The sequence below is a fragment of the Enhydra lutris genome, unplaced genomic scaffold, assembly GCF_002288905.1.
Source record: "Enhydra lutris kenyoni isolate GAN:26980312 unplaced genomic scaffold, ASM228890v2 scaffoldscaffold7, whole genome shotgun sequence".
Classification (NCBI taxonomy): Eukaryota; Metazoa; Chordata; class Mammalia; order Carnivora; family Mustelidae; genus Enhydra; species Enhydra lutris.
Genome location: NW_019154091.1, coordinates 40898816 through 40918057, shown reverse-complemented (window position 1 = coordinate 40918057; position 19242 = coordinate 40898816). Strand labels below are relative to the sequence as shown.

Here is a 19242-nt window from a genome sequence, read left to right as displayed (position 1 = left end):
TTCTAGTATTGTTCTACCAAACTATATAAAAAACTTCATGGAGCTCCTGGGTGGCTCAGTCGGTTAAGCATCTGCCTTCAGCTCAGGGTATGATCCCAGGGTCCTGGGACCAAGCCCCATGTTGGGCTCCCTGCTCAATGGGGAATCTGCTTGTTCCTCTCCCTCTGCCCTTCTCCCTCCACTTGTTCTCTCTCAGATAAATAAATAAAATCTTTAAAAAATAAAATAAAAGCTTCTTGCTTCCCAGTTTGGTAAGAGGAAGGTATTACTATCTCTATCCTTCCTACTACGTCCTTCCTACCTCCCAGATTCTCCTGTATTTTTCTTTAATTTGTCATAGCCGATAATATTTATTTGGTAACCATATAAACGCTCTGTCATTTACCTATAAGTTGATTCTATAAGTTGAAAATTAGTAACATTTTCATCATTATTATTTATATAAAGCGAAATAAGACTCTATTGCTTAGAATCCATTCCATTTTTCCTTCTTGGACTCACTTCCTATTCTAACCAGAATCCATTGTGGCATATATGAACCATGACTTTCTTGTACAGTTTTACTGTTGCTGTCCTTCTCAGTTTAGCCCTCTTCCTCTGCGTTTTCAGTTTCTGATTCAATGCTTCCTTGGGTTGGATCCCCATTTTCCTGAATTCCACTTGCCTTTCTGTCAGTCTCTTAAATTCCTTCACCTTTACAACTCCACCTGCATATGTGTGCTTTAATAAATTAAATCACTTACATCCTTCATTGACTTCTGTCAATGACCCAGGAGCCCTTGGGAAGAACCAGCAGGCAACACTGACTTTTAATATTCCACAGTGACTGTCTTTTCCTCTGATTGTGCTTGGTATTAAAAAATAGTTGACTCTGGGGCCTCGGGTGGCTCAGTCAGTTAAGTGTCCGACTCTTGATTTCGACTCAGGTCATGATTCAGACTCAGGTCATGATTCAGACAGATTGATTCACGACTCAGGATTGTGAGATCAAGCCCTGCGTCAGTCTCCACGCTCAGCAAGTGGAGTCTGCTTGTCTTTCTCCTTTCTCCTTTCTCCCTCCCACCGCTTGCAGAGTCTCTCTCTTCCTCTCTCTCTCTCTCTCTCCCTCTCAAATAAATATATAAAATCTTTTAAAAACATAGTTGACTCTTTCTTCCTCTGTGAATTCTTCTTAGGTATATTGGTTTCAAGGACATCAGGTGGGTTTCCACCAAAATTATTTACATACTGGAAACTATTTCATGTTCTTGTAACCTTTGGTGATTCCCATAAGAGACACAGTGTGCAGACTCTAAAGACTGTTGACATTAAACCACTTTCCCTAGCATAATCCAGGTAGTTTTCCTCAGAGACCACAGATACAGGACCTATATTACCAAAGAAGAGATTTGTAAAAGATGAGGTTTTTTTTTTCGAAGTTCTCTCCTTCTCCCTTCTTCAAATTAGATTATACATCTAGAATCTTTGAAATGTTTTTCATGTGTTTCCTTATGTGTTTCCTTATTCCTTTCAATGTGTTTCCTTACTAATGCATTTTTCACTGTCTTTTCTGCCACAGGCCCTCAAGTCCTGTTGATTGCAGTCTTCACTCTCACAGGAGCTGTGGTTCTGCTCCTGCTCATTGCTCTTCTGGTGCTGAGGTACCCACCACCCTCTTTGTCTTGCTGTGTCCAGAGAGTGGGTTGGGGTGGGGGAGGGCAGGGAGATGCAGAAGTCTGATGTCATTCAAGGATAATGTACATTCACAAGAAGGTGTCTAGATAGATCTAAGATCATGAAGGCATTCTGCATCAAAGACCACACCAAGGGCAAAGTAGTATTGAATGGATCAGTTCGAGACACCTGAACTCATATCTGTCTCAGTTCTGTGACTTACTAGTGGTGGGGTTTTAGTGTATTATCACATGTTACTTAACTTCAGTATCCTCATCCGAACTGTTGTGAGAACTTGAAATAAGCTGTGGATAGTGACTACCATACAATAGGCATCCTATAGGTGGAAATAGCTCTTCTGCTGTCTTATTGGTATGTTGTGGGAAATTTCAATCTCTATATTATTTAGTGTTCAGGCTGGAAAAGTCCAGAAATCATCTACTTCAAACCTCCCATTGTAGCATGGGGAAAGAGACCCAGAAAACCAAATGGCTTGTCTGGAATCACATCACCAGGTAGCTGTAGGACCAAAACTAGCACTCAAGCCTTCTGACCCTCAGTTTCATGGTTGTTCTACTCAATTTGGACAGAGGAAATGCCCAGCACAGTGTTAGAGGCATAGTGTATACTCAGAAATATTTGTTGAACATATAAATGAATGAGTGAATGCCACACTACACTAATCTGTGTATGTTAAATTCATAAAACTTTCCATCCTGTTATATTGTCAGGATCACCTCCATTTCCTAACTGTACCGGACAACAATTTTTCTCTTCGCATCACACACTTTGATCTGTGTAGCACTGTACTGTCTCACGAGAGAGTCCAGTCTATTATATGTCAGGTAACGGTTTCTCCAGGAAAGGAAGTCGATTGTTCTGTTCAGTCTGAAGGCAGAACTTGACTGCTGTAACTGCTTACCCCAAATTTGAGCTGTATATACACATATACTGTGTATGATGGCCATTTAGTTGAAGATAACCAGAAACCAAAATTTGAGGAGAATAAAGCCAGTCAAGAGCAAGGTCAGAGATGCAGCTGTTTTCCTTCAGAAACCAAGTCCAAATGAGTGTCAGGTTAAGGTAGGGAGGAAATCAAAGGTGAGAGACAGTAACAGATGGAAACAGGCAGAGACAGGGCTTCCCAATGGTGTGTCCACAAGGAAATCTGGTAGATACATGTTATCCTTAGAGTTTTCCATTACAACTGCTTAAATAAGGAAAGTAGTGAATGATTTATGGCAACCTCTGTTCCAGTATGAATGACACATGACTCTTGGAATGTGGAGTCTCTTGGAATGAAGAGATGAGAGCCTTTAAGGCCAAAAGCCTTCTTGGCTCCAGGATCATAATCATTGGTCAATGATATGCTGTTTTATATGTGATTAATAGAGGAATACTCAGCGTTAGATGGAAGCATAGAAAGAAAATAGTCATTTCTGCTTAGAATCCATTAAGAAGGGCATCATGAATGACCTAAGAAGGTGAGTAGGTAGAAGTTTGTCAAATAACGATAAGCAAACAAGCAAAGATAAACTCAAAGACAAACAGGCCAATTCAGATTCCAGAAGCAGACACAGCAAGCATGAGAATTTGGAATATGCTAGGGGTGACATTACAAGTCAATCGGGAAATGATGTTGGCATAGTAAGCCTGCAACATGGAAAAAATGAAATTAAAATCCTACCTGAAACCATACACAAATATAGAATTCATTCCATATGGATTATAAATGGAATAAAGACTTAAAGGTGAAATTCAAACTTCAAAACTAAGAGGACATTAATAGAAAAAGACTTTATGATCTCAAGTGGGAAAATGTTTCTCAGTTAAGATAAAAAATAAAAGTCATAAATGAAACAAAATAAATGTGGCCACAATAAAAACTAAATGTTCTATACAACAAAGTTAAAATGAGCAATAAACTAAAAGAAAATACTTGCAACTCAAAAGGACTAAGGATCTGTTTTGTAGAATATATAGGGAACTCATGAAATTATGACATATGGGCAAAATTTTGAATGAATTTATATAACTATATATTCTATAAAGTAGCTAGAAAGTATTTGAAAAGATATTGAATCTCTCTATAATAAAAAAAAAAAATGAAACCCAAAACAATAAACACCATCTCACATACATCATAATGGTAAAAAAAAAAAAAAAAAAGTTTGATATTACCAAATGTTAAGAATCTGGAAGAAATGGGAATTCTCATGTTGAAAGGCTGGGAAGTGGTATAACCACTTTGGGAAACAGTTTGACAATATCTGCAAAGTTGTAAGTGTTTCTTATAACCCAAGAATTCTGCTTTATCTGTACTATCTGGGGAAACACGTAAAACAGTGACATTTTGAATACTGAAATACATGTTACATTTTCTCCGTGCTTTTCTATTTTCTTCATATACTTGTTTTTTAAAGGCATAAATGCATAAAAAGAACAGGCTTGTTTAGGAATTTAGTGTATTCTCTGGTGGCTTAAAAATTAACATATTTGCTTTTCAAGCTTACCAGTCTTGAATTGTGTCTGTTTTTTCCTTACTCTTTCTATATCATCTGTTCAGATTCTTTATAATAGTGAAGGGCTGCCTTAGTGAAGGACTAAGACAATGAAATGAAATGGAAAGAAAAGAAATAAAAGAAAGGAAGGAAGGAAGGAAGGAAGAAAAAAATAAACCATCATCAGAAATCCTTACAGCTGACCTAATGGTCCGCATTCACCAGTTTGGAGAACATGGAGTCATACCATTGGGCTAACAACTCTCACCACATATCTACCTGAGAAAATCAGGGTTCTAAATTTCTCTTAGTGTCCAGAAGCTAAATGACATGAATGTTAATAAATACCTATTGACTGGTTCTGTTCCTTTCATAGAAAATATAAAAAAGAACATGAACTTCGTCAGAAAAAATGGTCCCACATTCCTCCTGAAAATATCTTTCCTCTGGAGACCAATGAGACCAACCAAATTAGCCTGAAGGTAAGGCAAACCTCACCTGTTGAGGAATTCTAGGGCTGGTGCAACTTGCCAGGTATTTGACAAGACTGGTAGCACAGTAAGAAATGGGCCAAGCAGGGATTATTTGCTTGAGAATCTAAGACTTAGACATTTTCTGATTCTCAACTTCCCGTCTTCCCTTTGATCCTCCAGTGCCCTAAATGTCAGCTGGTGGATCCAATGAACCCTTCATGGAGGCCGAGATTTGGTGTGTTACTTCCTCTTTGCCTCTGACCCAGAAGGGAAATGCATATGGTGTGCATTTGTCATGGAAGCAATGTAGAAACGTACAGAGCTTTTGCGCTCCCCTAAGCCTTGGCTGCGACTCTGCCCACGCTAAGGATGTATGGCTTATCTTGCTGGCTGTGGAAGAAAAAGGCCTCTGCTGACATTTGCCTGCATCTCCCTCAGCCAGGACATACAACAGCAGCCAGGAGTAATCACTCGCCTTCAGGGCAGCCAGTGCTGGAGCCCTGCGGTGCTTACCGCAAGGAATTCACGAGTTAAACTTTATCATGACTTTGCTGATGAGGAAACCAAAGGATGTGGGGTTAGAAAGCAGTGCAGGGTCACACACAGCTTATGAACAGGATTACTGCAAATAATAAGAGTGGACACTTACTGAACCCTTCTTAGGCCCGTTTTGTCTTCCCCCGAGCCCTGTGAGGTAACAGGGTTAGAACCTGGGGAACGTGGTCATAGTTTGAACCTAGTGTGTCTAACTGTGAAGTCTAAGATCCTAAAACCTACCATTCACCATATTCTTACAGAGTTTTTATACCAAAACACACTAAGAGAAGAAGGAGACCCAGAACCTCCACATGAAGGGCATAGTGGGGTTCCCCAGCCCAGGGCCAAGTCAACAGGAGAGTGTGACTTGAGTTGCCTCCCTGCCTAAAATCAGCAAAAGTAAAATTGCAGCCTGGGTCGAGTGTGTGCTTAGCTCCTGGCACTCCATCCGTCCCCTACAGGTCATGCTCTAAGAACTAGGAACCCCTCATGCTGTACCTGGACTAGACCTCCCTTGTCGCCAATAATGCTCTGTTCTGAATGACCCTCTGTGGCGCTGGGAACCTCACACATAAAACTCCTATTTGCAAAGACCCCTCTACCTCAGGCAAGCATCAGGATAAAATCCATCCTGCAGTAATTCATAGAAAGGTACAAATGACCGTAACATTATTGGACTCCCCGAGGGAGAATTTCTAGACCTAAGTGATGAACTGGCAGTACCCCCCAGAAGCAGGAAGGAGACCTCTAGAAGGAGTGAGTGCTCCTCCACCTCTGGTGTGAGACCAGGATGGGCTCCCACGTGGCCCACCTCCGCACACATCCAGCCATGCCTCCCCTCCTCACGAGCCTCCCCTGCTGCCTCAAAGCCCACGTTTCATATTTGTTCTTTTCAATGAAGCCTAAAATACTGTGTCTCTGTTTTCTTCAAATGTAGATATTCCTAGACATAGAACCCATCCATCCCTCATCAGACATTACAGAACTTGTATGCATTAATTCATCAGATTAGCCACTCACCTGCCTAAGAGAGTCTTTGGGGCAATAAGCTTAAGACCCAAGAGGTGATTCGGGGCATGGGGAGTCACGGTCACTCTGAGTTTCAGGCAAGATGGGAAGCAGGTGGACAAGGACGAGCTGTCAGGAGAGGTTTTCCAGTGCTGTGAGTCAAGTGGAACAGGGAGAAAGCCCAAGAAGGTCAGCCAGAGGGGAAATGCCACACCACCAGACAGGAAGCGGTTCAAGTCCCAGGTGCACGCTGAAAGCAGAGATAAGGAAACAAGACCAAGGGACGGGATGAGAAAGACTACATCCCTGTACGAGTTCAGAAAGGGACAGAAAACCAAAGCAGCCAGACACAGAGAGAAGTCAGGAAGGTCAAAGGGAAGAGTGACAGATGAAAACAATGATGAAGATAACTCATTTGAGGATAAAATACTGAAATTTGCCAAAAAAATTCACAAACGTTGTTGTGTTTGATGCCCAATACCCATGTCAGTTAGAATTTCCCAGAGAAAGTACTGAGGTTCAAATGGTTTAAATGACCTAATCGAGGGCCCAGAAAAAAGAATATGAGACAAGGCAGCAAGCTGGGATTTTAACGTGCCCGTATGTGACACTGTCATTTAACCTGCACGTGGCCCATTAGTAAAATGAGACGAGGAAGAGAAGACATCTGGCATTTATGAATCAGCACTGTGCCAGGCTACATGCTTGGAATTTGATATAGTTTATCTTGCTCCCGTTTCAAAAGGTCCCGCGGGGTAAGTTTGAACCAATATCATAATACATCACAGGTTTCTATGAGAACCAAATTATAAGATGCAGTAGTTCTCAATCTTGTTTTCTGCCTTGACACCAGAAGTCTGGCAGACCAAGAGCCACATCTAGCCTGCAGTGGTGTGTGTGTGTGTGTGTGTGTGTGTGTGTGCATGTGTGTGTGTGCATGTGTGTGTGTGTGTGCATGTGTGTGTGTGCATGTGTGTGTGTGCATGTGTGTGTGCATGTGTGTGTGCGTGTGTGTGCATGTGTGTGTGCGCGCATGTGTGTGTGCATGTGTGTGTGCGCGCAATGTGTGTGTGCATGTGTGTGTGCATGTGTGTGTGCGCATGTGTGTGCATGTGTGTGCGTGTGTGTGTGCATGTGTGTGTGCATGTATGTGTGTGTATGTGTGTGTGTGCATGTGTGTGTGTGTGCGTGTGTGTGTGTGTGTGTGTGTGTGTCTGTATCTTGTTTCAGTCACTATTTAACGTCTTTTAAAATTAATTGCCAAATATAAAAATTTGGGAAATGGCATAGGAAAATCCATATTACTAGCTTCTTTTGACAAATCAGGTGATCGGGCAACTCTAGGCTAAACCCAGAGCTGATGGCTGCCCCCTGAGGCACCCCAACCAGTGTCCTTACTTGCATTGCTAATTGGGCCCTGAGGTGTAAGTTTGAAACTCAAGGGCTCAACAGGCTCCCCTGGGAGCACCTGTCTGTAGCCACAGACTATGATTCCCAGCAGAATGGGCCAGGAGAGGTAGATATCTGGAGGGAAGACCCTGGTGGGGAGGGAAGGTGAGTAGTGACAGGGAAACACAAGGCAATTGTCACAGTGATGCTGGGAGCCTGCCCAGCACACTGTGAACCAACAACCCACCAAGCAGAGCCTCTTTCTCTGCCTTCGCAGTAGATGGGACAAGATAGGAAGTTTGTATAATAATCAGTCTTTTCTTGTGCCAGATCGATGATGACAAGAGACGAGATACAATTCAGAGACTCCGACAGTGCAAATACGACAAAAAGGTGACAGTCTCCTCTGCTTCTCTAAACTCTCAGTCAGGCTGTGTTCCAGGCCTTCTGCTCATTGTTGCCCTGGTCCCTGACACTGACCGTGTAATGGCGCAGGTTGACCCACGGGGTTGTTCCTGGAACTTTTCACAGGGATGGGCAGGACTGAGCTTCACAGTTACAAAACTCATAGTCCTGGACAAACTGAAGGACAAATAGAATTTTTAAGAGGGGTAGAGAGTAGGAAGGAAAAAGAGAATTGCCCAAACCACCATAGGATGACACCGTGGCTTGCCACAGTGGGGATATAATCCTATAAGGGGGTTTTGTATCTTCCTTCCTCCCTGGGCCATCCTTCTTCATTTACCTGTTCTTAAAGAAACATGCAGACCTGAGCCTATGCCAGGGGCTAAGCACCCAGGATGTAAATATCAATAAAATCATGTCCTTGCTCTCCAGAGCTTGCAGTATGAGGGGAAGATAGACGCACAACAAATTACTATAATATGCATGTACGTGGTCATGCTACAACATTATCTCCTTAATTCAAATGATCTTTGCAGCGAGTCATTCTAAAGGATTTCAAGCACAACGATGGCAATTTCACTGAGAAACAGAAGATAGAATTGAACAAGGTATGTGTCCCTTACTTGAAATTCTTAAATGAGAAATAGCTTCACTCCATCTTTCCCGAGCACTCAAATCCCTGGTGGATACAGATGCTATGGGGGATGGAATTTAAAAAAAAAAAAAAAAAAAAAAAAAAAAAACCCTCAGACCAAGAAATGGAAGAGACTCTACTTCTCCTTGTTGAAAATTCAGCCAACAGAAGTTGAAGAGTGGTGTTTACTGGTGTAAAACATATTAGAAATCTACTAGCATGTCCTTGAAAATGGCCCTGATATTATTAGAGCGTTGTCAAAGGTTTATCTTCCAGTCTCCTTGCTGATAAAATAAAAACTGTTGAGGAAGACATAGTGTCCATGAGGAATGTGCTGACATTCCAATATACCAGGAACAGTATGTCTTCCCAAAGACCTGAAGCATGGCGTGCATGTCTTATTAGTGTATTAATTCTTACCGTGGCCCTGCTCTCTGGCTGACTTGCTTTATAATTAAACACATTACCTTAGTTGCTTCAGATTGACTATTACAACCTCACCAAGTTCTACGGCACAGTGAAGCTTGATACCATGATCTACGGGGTGATCGAATACTGCGAGAGAGGATCCCTCCGGGTAAGAACCGTGATCATTTCCTGTTTCCTAACTGGCCAGCCATATGGGAAAAACAGTATTGAGTAGAAATGTTAAATTGTTTACCCAGTGAAAGAATATCAGAGAATTATTAGGAAAAAGTGGTAGGTCCATATGCTTTCCAATTAGATCACTTAGACTTCCTCAACCAGTCTTATTACATCTGTACCAAAATACAAAACACAAAAACCAAGCCAAAAATAGGAGTGTAGATTGAAAAGCCGGAGAATAGATGTGGGAAAGTGAGTACCTCTAAATTCATTTTATTTTACTTGCAAACTTGCTTTTATATTAAGAGAAAAATGGATAGTCATTATGATAGCATCAGATAAGCACTGGAGACTTGTCCATAAGTCCTGGTTCTGCTACAGTCTAAATTCCCACCTTTCTCTCCTTTGGGAGGGATTAAGGGTGGCCCAGCAGTTGCCAGATGTGGTCAGGCGTTCTGGCTGAGCAAGTCCAAAGCAGAAAGAACAAGTAAGACAGGGCTGAACCAAGTTCTTGGGAAGAACAAAGCTTCAAGCTAGGAATATCAAATCGCTGGGTAGTTCAGAAGGGCAGGAATACATGAGAACCATTTACATACAAGAAACAAAGTCAGGTTTCAAGCAGAAACAGGACTGGAATGGGGAAATGGGCAGGAGCAGAAAGGAATCCAGGATAATTGGATCAAAGAGCATGGAAATATTTGCACCTCACCTTGAGCACATTCTAGGCATATGTTACAAGAGCTTTCAGCCTTCTAAATACCTTTGAGTAGGGTGACCATATAGTTTATCAGAATACTTTGAGAAGGAAAGGGATACTATAGCAATTATGTTGGAACAGCAGATAAAAACTGTAACTGGATCCAGGCAAGCAAGGATGTGTGGTCACTGCCTTTGAGCTACATTCAGACATAGTTTCCTAATTGTCTTAATTAAAAGTAACCTCATTGTCTGCCCTACAACAAAGCCAAAATACTAAGAACCGGGGCAGCAGCAACTTCAAAGAGGTCCAAATAGTCACAATACAATATAATTTTTAAATAATAAAATTTTAAAATTAGTCACTTAGAATTTTTTTAAATAAGCTTTGATTCAATTCAAAAAAAAGAAGAGTAGCTTTCAAAATGTGTGGCATAAACTCAAAACTACCCTCAAGAAAAAAAATAATAGCCCTAAATGCTATTTTCTCCTTAAAAAATAATCTATTCAATGCAAAATTTAGAAGAATAACTATGGCCCAAGGAAAGGAAACTTACAAAGTTTAACTATTATTAAAAAGAATTTTAAAGTACTTTCATGAGGTTTTTTAAATATAAAACATAAAAGCTTTGACATTGGCCCCAACAACTTCTTAATAGACACGTCTCCTGAGGCAAGGGAATCAAAAGCAAAAATAAACTATTGGGACTTCATCAAAATAAAAAGCTTCTGCACAGTGAAGGGAGCAAGCAGCAAAACTAAAGGCAACCTATGGAATGGGAGAAGATACTTACAAATGACATCTCCGATAAAGGGCTAGTATCCAAAATCTATAAAGAACTTACAAAACTCAACACCCAAAAACCTAATAATCCAGTTTAAAAATGGATTATTTTTAAAATAAGACTTTGTAGAGAACCAGCTGATGGTTACCAGATGGGAGGTGGGTGGGGATGGGTTAAATGGGTGATGTGGATTAAGGAAGGCACTTGTTTTGATGAGCACTGGGTGTTATATGTAAATGTTGAATCAGTAAATTCTATACCTGAAACTAATATTACACTATTTGTTAACTAATTGGAATTTAAATAAGAACTTTGAAAAAAAGCCCATAAAAGCGTCTCCTACTTCTAATTAAAATTTTTAAACGAAAATGGGAATAAAAAATAAAGCTATGAAAAAAAGGTATTTTCAGTTGTGAAAGATTATTTCATGGCTATTAAATTATGAAATCTTTAAAAAAAAGAAAAATTTCAGAAGCAATATAAATAATCATGGAAATTTGACTCAAAAACTAAAAACTTTAGGACAATAATAATACAAGAGGATGTGAGGGCCATCTGGCTGTGACATCTGTCACCCCATTGATCACCAGGGTTGATTCAGCTGATCTGGCTGGCTAGACAGTTGTCCCCTTCCTTCCTTACCACTCCATGTGCATCCCCCCCAAAGCTGCACGCTCCATCAGAGAGGACGACAACCTTCCCCGATAGAGGAGAGGACCATCCTCCGGCCAAGGGTTTACAAGTAGCTGCACTCCCTACTAGAACCTCCAAACAAATGAAGCGCTGCACATGACAGTCTACCTCTCTTTAACCAAAAAAAAAAAAAAAAAAAAAAGATACAAGAAATTATAATTTCCATTATAGATAATACCAGATTCAACTTAATTCTTTAAAACTTCAAAAAATAATTCTTGTTGTCCACATAAATACTATTCCAATGTTAAATGAAAAATGAACATCTTCTAAATTCATTTAATATTCAACAAGGCTAACATAAAGTTGATGGTAAAATATGATTAAAGACTAACCACATTTATGAAATTAGGTGGAAAAGTTATAAATAAAATACTAGTAACTCTAAGCCAGTTGGGTATAAAAAGCATAATATAGTCAGATATGGTTAATTCTATGAAAGAAAAAATATTAATATAATACATCATTATCAAAAGGTCATGGAAAACTCATATGATGATTTTAATCAGTGCTGAAAATTATTATTTAAGTTGATGCTGATATAAAATAAACATACATTCCTAATAATAACAGCTTCAAGTCTTTCAAAATTATAGAGCTTCCTTGATTTACAATGGGTTACATCCCCATAAAACCATCCTAAGTTGAAAATATCTCAAGTCAAAAATGCATTTAATACATCTAAACAAACAAACAGTGTAGCTTAGCCTGGCCAACCTTAAATGTGTTCAGAATGCTTACATTATTAGCCTATAGCTGGGCAAAGTCTTCTAACACAAAGCCTGTTCATGATAAAGAGTTGACTATCTCATGTAATGTACTGAACACTGTACTGAAAATGAGAAACGGGAGGGCTTTATGAGCAGAGAACGGTTGTAAGTGTATTAGTTATTTACCCCGTGATCAAGTGGCTGGCTGGGGGCGCACTGCCCAGCATCATGAATCGCCAGCCCAGGGGAAATGATCCAGATTCAAAATCTGGAGTATGTTCTCTACTGGATACATATCACTTTCACACCACTGTTACGAACTAGAAGAATTGTTAAGTTGAACCATTGTAAGTCAGCGACCATCTATAGAAATGTTCATAGGAGGGCTAGACCAAAACTGATTCATTTGATTTCTGTGAGATGAAATTTTAGAATACCAATTCACAGGGCTTAGTCAAGGGTTTCATTTGGCCTTTTAATCCCTAAAATGCCCAGTCAATATTTAGGTAGTGTTTTTCGGCACTCTGCCCTAAAGTAGGAAACGACTATTACCTGAGCGGTCCTAGGCCCCCTTCTGGCATTGCTAACTCATGTTGGGAGCAGACAGCAGACCCTTCTCTAGGAAGTGACTCCTTTGTGTCTTGAATCTCAAAGCAAAGGCTGTGCCAATGCAAATTTTATAGTTCCCTCCCTGACATAATCCCTTTAGGCTTCCATCCATGGCAAATCCCATCCAAACCTATTTTTATAAGAAAACAAATGGACCAGTCTCTCCCTAGACAATGTGCTTCCCATCTCATAAATATACAACAACACGTTGGCTAACCTTGCTAGGAACAATTGATTCATTTAGGCAACAAATAGTTATGAGCCATCTATTCATGCCAGACGTTGGTCTAGATATTGCAGAGCAAAGATTATCACAGAGTTTACATTTTCATAGGGAGAAGAGATAATAAATAAATATACAAAATATGTCAGGTGCTAAGGGAAAGAATTACTTTAGAGTCTGTCTGCTCCTAATTTCCCTCCCTTAGCCAGGCCTGGAACCCACAGCCAAGGCAGCCTTATCTGACATGATTAATGACTTTGGCCCCTTCTTTGGAAATTATTGGTGCAACGCCTGAGTTAAAACTAAAGGTCAGATGGAGCTATTGTTCAGCTGTTCAAGTTTTACTGTGAAGAATAGTTACTGGCTTTGCTAAAACCCTTTATCTTGATAGAACCGTCATCATATTAAAATGGTGAGTGCAAAATTCTAGGTGAAACAATGCATGCAAAATATAAGATCTCACTCTTATTGACAGGGGACCTGGTAAATGTAAAGAAAACTTAGGGCTGTAAGCTAATGGATGCAACTGATCATAAAACATAAGCCTAAGGAAGGGATTCCTGAATAGCAATTCCTGGTTGAAACACACTAGTGGAATTTCAGTGAGCAAGACCCTGCAGCCCAGCCACCTGCAAATTGGACCAACAACCCACGTTCCAGGCAGGTGTCTGCTCATTCCTTTACCCCTGGCAGGTAGAAGAACCAGGATTTGGGATACTCGGGGTATCTCCTGCTCATTTCATTGCTGTGAGAGCTGCCCGATGTTTCGTAGGGAAGAAAAGAAATACATTTTAAGAAACCCAGGGTGACAGAGTTTTTTCAGTTTGTTTCTGAGCCCCAGGTCCCCGTGATTAGATTATTAACCTCTAATCGTCTCTCCACAGTATCCCTCCTTGCGACAACTTCTTTTCTTTTTCTGTCGTTCAGGAAGTTTTAAATGACACCATCTCGTACCCCGATGGTACATTCATGGATTGGGAGTTTAAGATCTCGGTCTTGTATGATATTGCTAAGGTAAGAGACCTGCAAACATGAAGGCATTTATGAAAATGAAAAAGGAAAACAGATCTAGCGGGCTTTCAAACTCTCTGAGCATTGGTTTCTTAACCTGTAAAATGATAATAAAAATAGAACCTATGTCAGAGGGTTGTTTTGAGGATTTTGTAAATAATGCATGTGCTTCATATTTACAAGTAAATGTTCTATACACAAGCTCTACTTTTTATGTTCATATTTTTTCTTCTCTGAGTTTGGGGCACAAATTTTCTTAGACTTCCTAGAAAGCAAAATCATATTAAGCTACATGCAAGACACCAATCTTCAACTTTTTACAAGAAATCTATTAAGGGCAGGCAACCCTCTTGCATAAGGCAATAATGACTTTGAACATGAATATTCCCAGATAAGATATGAAAAAGAAAGTGGATAGCAGTGACCAGGACCTCATTCAAGAATGAAGAAAAATCCGTCCCAAGATTGACCTGTTTGATACAGTCTTAAATCGCCTGAAAGTCATCTAGGATCAGAATCCATTTTTTAAAACATTATAGAATCCCCACCCTCTTTGCCACTTTTCATTCCTGTGATCCAGGCTGAAAACCAATTTCTGCAAGGACACATCTGGCCACCAGAGGGAAACACTGCAGCCCGAAAACCTAGGGTGGGGTGGAGGGGAGGCCTTCCCCTTTCATAACTGAAGGAAACAGACTCTTTCAAAATAGAATGAGACCAATTATATTTTAAAACATAACAAGCCTAGCTCATCCTTTCAGAAAGGCAAGGCTGTATTATTCATATTTTTTTAACTGAAGTAGAAGACCAGAGATACACCCAAGATCACAGATGGAGTAAGTGGTCAGCAGAAACACTTAAAAAAAAAAAAAAATTAGGATCAACACTTTGTTTCATATTAGATGTAACCATTTAACCACAGTCAGTTGCCTCTTAAGATGCAATGCTGGGGCAAATATTAAGGAATTAGTATTTTTAAAGTAAAATTAATGGAACTAAATTTAAAATCTGGTCATGTGATTCTATCGGCATGCTGAAATGGTTTCAGAATGTCACTTCTTTCTTTAAATAATCAAGAAGCTGAAGAGTGTCCTATCTGTCTCCCTGTCATCCGAAAAATTACAGGGTATGTCATACCTGCACTCTAGTAAGACCGAAGTCCATGGCCGCCTGAAGTCCACCAACTGTGTGGTAGACAGTAGAATGGTGGTGAAGATCACTGATTTTGGCTGCAATTCCATTTTGCCTCCCAAAAAAGGTCTGTAATGAATGACATTTTTACTGGTTTCCCTGAAAAAAATTTTCACAAGTCCATGTAAGGGTGTGGTGATGCTGGTCAGAAAATAAAGACTTGGAGCCACAGGAGGAAAGAGCTGGCTGGTCCCCCAGCACGTCACCCTTGTCAGTTTCCAACAAGTCCTTCTTGAGTCGAGCAAACCCTCTCTGTGGGTTTCCTTCATCTGTGTGGTTCTTGATTATCAGGGAGGAAATCACCAAGAAATTACTGGCTGTGGAAGCAGAACTTGGTGAAAAAATAGACAAGGTTAGAGTCTTAAGAGACATAGAAGTCAAGCACTCTAACCCTCTTCCTTTGTAGAAGACAGAATTGAGGCTCCAAGAGCCCAAGATATTTGCCCAGGAAGACAGAATTCAAGGCCGAAGACCTATTTCCAAACTCTCATTCATTTATCTGTGATAATGATAAGAAATTATAATGATAAGGAGAAAAACTCTCTTACTAGTAAAATTATTCTTACCTATCCCTTTCTGGGTTGTAATAAGCATCAAAAAAAGTAACACAAAGAAAAGTGATTTGCAGTGTTTATAGGGTCTTTCATGTTGAACATTTATCCATTTTTTACTATAACTCAGGTTCAAATAGCCTCAGAAATCTAGCACTCATATATAATGCCTTAAAATACCACCTAGATCCAAAACTTAAATTCTGTTTCTAATTTTCTTTGGCAATCCTTCAGTTTTCTCTTCATAAAAGAAAAATCATGGGGCACCTGGGTGGCTCAGTTGGTTAAGCGTACAACTCTTGAACTCAGCTCAGTTCTTGGTCTCAGGGTCGGGAGTTCAAGCCCCACACTGGGCTCCACATTGGGCATGGAGCCCACTTAAAATAAATAAATGAAAATAAATTAATTTTAAAAAACAAATAAATGAAAGAAAAATTACAATTCTCCTAGTTCTTCAGTCACATCAAGCATGACATTGGACTCAATCCAGTAAATCCTTGATAAATACCTACATGTGGAGGAGCAAATCTCCTTCATTAGGGACTCACCACAACACAAAATCAGATGAATTGCTGGTCAAATGCTCTTCTCTTGAACACCAACCAGTTATACCTACCTGTCTGTGCTGTTGGTTACCTGAAATTTTAACACGTAGATCTGCTTACCTTTTCTATGACCCCAAACCATTAGGATCAATCGTATAGGAATCACAAGTCACCTAAATTAAGAAGACATAAATTCAAAAAGGTAATGAACATTTAGATGGCAAACCAAATGAGGAAAACCTGCTTCAGCTCAGGCGTGCCGCTGCACCTCACAACATGGGTCCATAGATTCTTTTCACTGAAACCGCTGAAGACAGGAATCGCAAGAAGTTTAGAAGGAGCTAGCTAGGTGATCCTAAAAAATTTACATGGGATGGAGGAAAGTTAATGGTATGCCCTTATTGTTACTAAATAAGCTATGTAATAGGGTTCAAAACCCAAGTGTCTGTAGGAACCAACCATGGAACAAAGAAGCGCTTCACTGGTATGAAGTAAACTACATGGGAAGTGTTCAGAAGTAGCAGGCACAAAATGTGAGAAAATCGTATGCATTATTTTGTCTTAATTTTTTTTATTTTTCTGAGAAAAAGAGAGAGCACGCGTGGGGCAGGGGGTCAGAGGGAGAAGCAGACTCCTGGCTGAACAGGGAGCCCGATTCGGGTCTCGATTCCCGAACCCTGGGATCATAATCTGAGCCGAAGGCAAACACTTAACCAACTGAGCCACCCAGGCACCCAAATTGCATGAATTATTTTTTAAAGGATACCTTGGGAATCCAGAAAAACACATCTGTGAGCAATGGCGGATTTAGAGGCTGCCAATAGGTCCCATCTGCAAAATATCAGTGATAGGCTCTTTATTTAAATGTGTTTAAACATGCATTCATATATATTAAACATAATATTTTTACCTGACACAAAATATATAAATGCATTTTATATTTTACAATAAAAATATATAAATTTATATATTTTTTATTTATGAAGGTTTTCATAGATGTATGCCATACGTCCCAAAAGCTATTAAATCCTCAGCTGCTCATATTCTACCACTCTCGTTCTACATATATTTCCCGAGCACTTCCTGTACACCAGGAGCTGCTCTAGGTAGGCTGGAGGGTTTTCAGCACTTTGATCCCAGAAGTTTTAGGGAAGACGTTGCTACGTGACCTCACCCAAATCCTGACATTTCATAGTTCACTTAAAAGGCAAGGGTGTGTGTCCCCCGCCCCACCACTGTCACCAGCATTAGCATAAACTCCTCCAAAGTTTGGGACATATAAATTCAAGGCCACTCGGATTCAGGGTACATGTTATAGAGACTTCAAGAACAAAAGCGGGTTGGAGACCTATGGGCCACTGATCTCCCTCGACTTTGCAATCTCAATGCTGAATGCACAGACCTGTGGACAGCCCCGGAGCACCTCCGCCAAGCCAACATCTCCCAGAAAGGAGACGTGTACAGCTACGGGATCATTGCCCAGGAGATCATCCTGCGGAGAGAAACCTTCTACACATTGAGCTGCCGGGACCAGAACGGTAGGAGTCAGACTCATTCATCTGTGCTCTCGGGGAGCCTGCATTCCAGGCTGACCTCACCTCTTTGTGATCACAGCTCAGTCCCCTCATCTGCAGAACTGATGGCATATCCGCCCTGCACATGGCACAGGGCTACGGAGGGGTTGACAGTGTGAATGTTAGAGCGCTCGGAAGAGCATAACATGCCAGGTGTTGTCACCGGCAGTATTATTATTGTCAGTTAAAGCTCTGTTTATAGTCCCCGCCCCCTTCCCTTCCGAGTCTAACAAAAGACGTGTGTCTGTTTAACACCTGAACTAGATCACTCTAGTGGGACATAAGTGTTGTAGTTCCTACTGAGAGGAGATCTATAGTTTTTGTACGTGTCCTCTCAGCACAGGGGCAAATGCTTCCTCGCTTTCATCCAGTCCTTGCTTACTGAGCAATTACGTCCCAGGTCTTGACTCCTGGAGGGCGGGTGTCTAAGGGATGGAGGGAGGGAGGGCTAGGGTCTCAGAGGAAAACTGCTAAAGGTAGTGGTATCTGAGTTACATTTTAACGGCTTAGTAACCTTAACTTAAGCTAACCTCCCAGGTATAAGTGGACATCGCACCCTTTTACCTGGTGGCACAGTCATCCTTTGGAGTGCTGGCCTTGGCTCTGTGACCTTCACCCTGGGCACCCATGGCTGTGGAGTGGGGCTGGGACCAACTCAGTCTGGCTGCTGCTACAGTGTTTTCATGCTGCATTCTTTCTTGTAATTTCAATTATTCTCATCCCATCAGAGAAGATTTTCAGAGTGGAGAATGCCTACGGAGGAAAGCCCTTCCGCCCAGATCTATTCCTAGAAACGGCAGAGGAAAAAGAACTGGAAGTGAGTGCCTCCCCCTACACGAGTTTCTGGGCTGCTCTAATAAATTGCCAGCAACTCAGTGGGTTAAAACAACCAAGATTTATTGCCTAATAGTTCTGGAGACCAGAGGTCTGAAATGGGTCATACTTCCTCCAGAAGTTCTAGAGGAGATTCCATTCCTTTCTTCTTTCAGGAGCTTCTGGGGGCTACTGACATTCCTTGGTATGTGGCCCCAACACTCCAATCTCTGCCTCCATGGTTACAATCTTATCTCTTCTTTGGTCTAATCTCCCTCCACTTCCCCCGTGGACAAGGATTCATGGGATTGCACGTACCTCCCAAGATACTCCACAGTAAGGTTCCCATCTCAAGGTCCATTACTTCATCAGATCTTCAAAAATCCCTGTTCCAAATAAGGTGACATTCTCAGGCTCCAGAAGCCAGATCTGGGACATTCCCTTTGGGTACCATTATTATCAGCCTGTCACGCTCCCCACGTACTTTCTCACCTCTCCCAACTCAAGAAAGAGCTGGCTCCTGAAGCCCGTATCACATTCTCAATTTTTAGGACCTAAAAGATCAAGATGTCCGTGTGACACCCTTATTAGGCTTGTAAATCCTACCTACTGATTTACAAATGGTATGTTAGCATCTAGAAACAGGATACATTCCA

At 40.8% G+C, this 19242-nt stretch overlaps 1 protein-coding gene and 1 long non-coding RNA gene across 3 annotated transcripts in view; one reads left to right on the top strand and one right to left on the bottom strand.

Moving 5' to 3' along the window:
- LOC111142267 (guanylate cyclase 2C) overlaps positions 1-19242 on the top strand; it is a 79728-nt gene that overhangs the window by 42969 nt on the left and 17517 nt on the right. For both annotated transcript variants that reach the window (XM_022495319.1, XM_022495320.1), the window contains 9 exons: positions 1559-1640; positions 4531-4636; positions 7892-7954; positions 8503-8574; positions 9073-9177; positions 13829-13915; positions 15038-15170; positions 17600-17737; positions 18502-18590. In XM_022495319.1, coding sequence (XP_022351027.1) covers positions 1559-1640; positions 4531-4636; positions 7892-7954; positions 8503-8574; positions 9073-9177; positions 13829-13915; positions 15038-15170; positions 17600-17737; positions 18502-18590 — 875 coding nt within the window. The remainder of the gene's footprint in view (positions 1-1558; positions 1641-4530; positions 4637-7891; positions 7955-8502; positions 8575-9072; positions 9178-13828; positions 13916-15037; positions 15171-17599; positions 17738-18501; positions 18591-19242) is intronic.
- Positions 16960-18969, bottom strand: LOC111142268. Its single transcript, XR_002640256.1, has 3 exons — positions 18905-18969; positions 18338-18560; positions 16960-17030 (listed from the first exon to the last, which is right to left on the bottom strand). It is a non-coding gene; the product is annotated as an uncharacterized LOC111142268 (long non-coding RNA).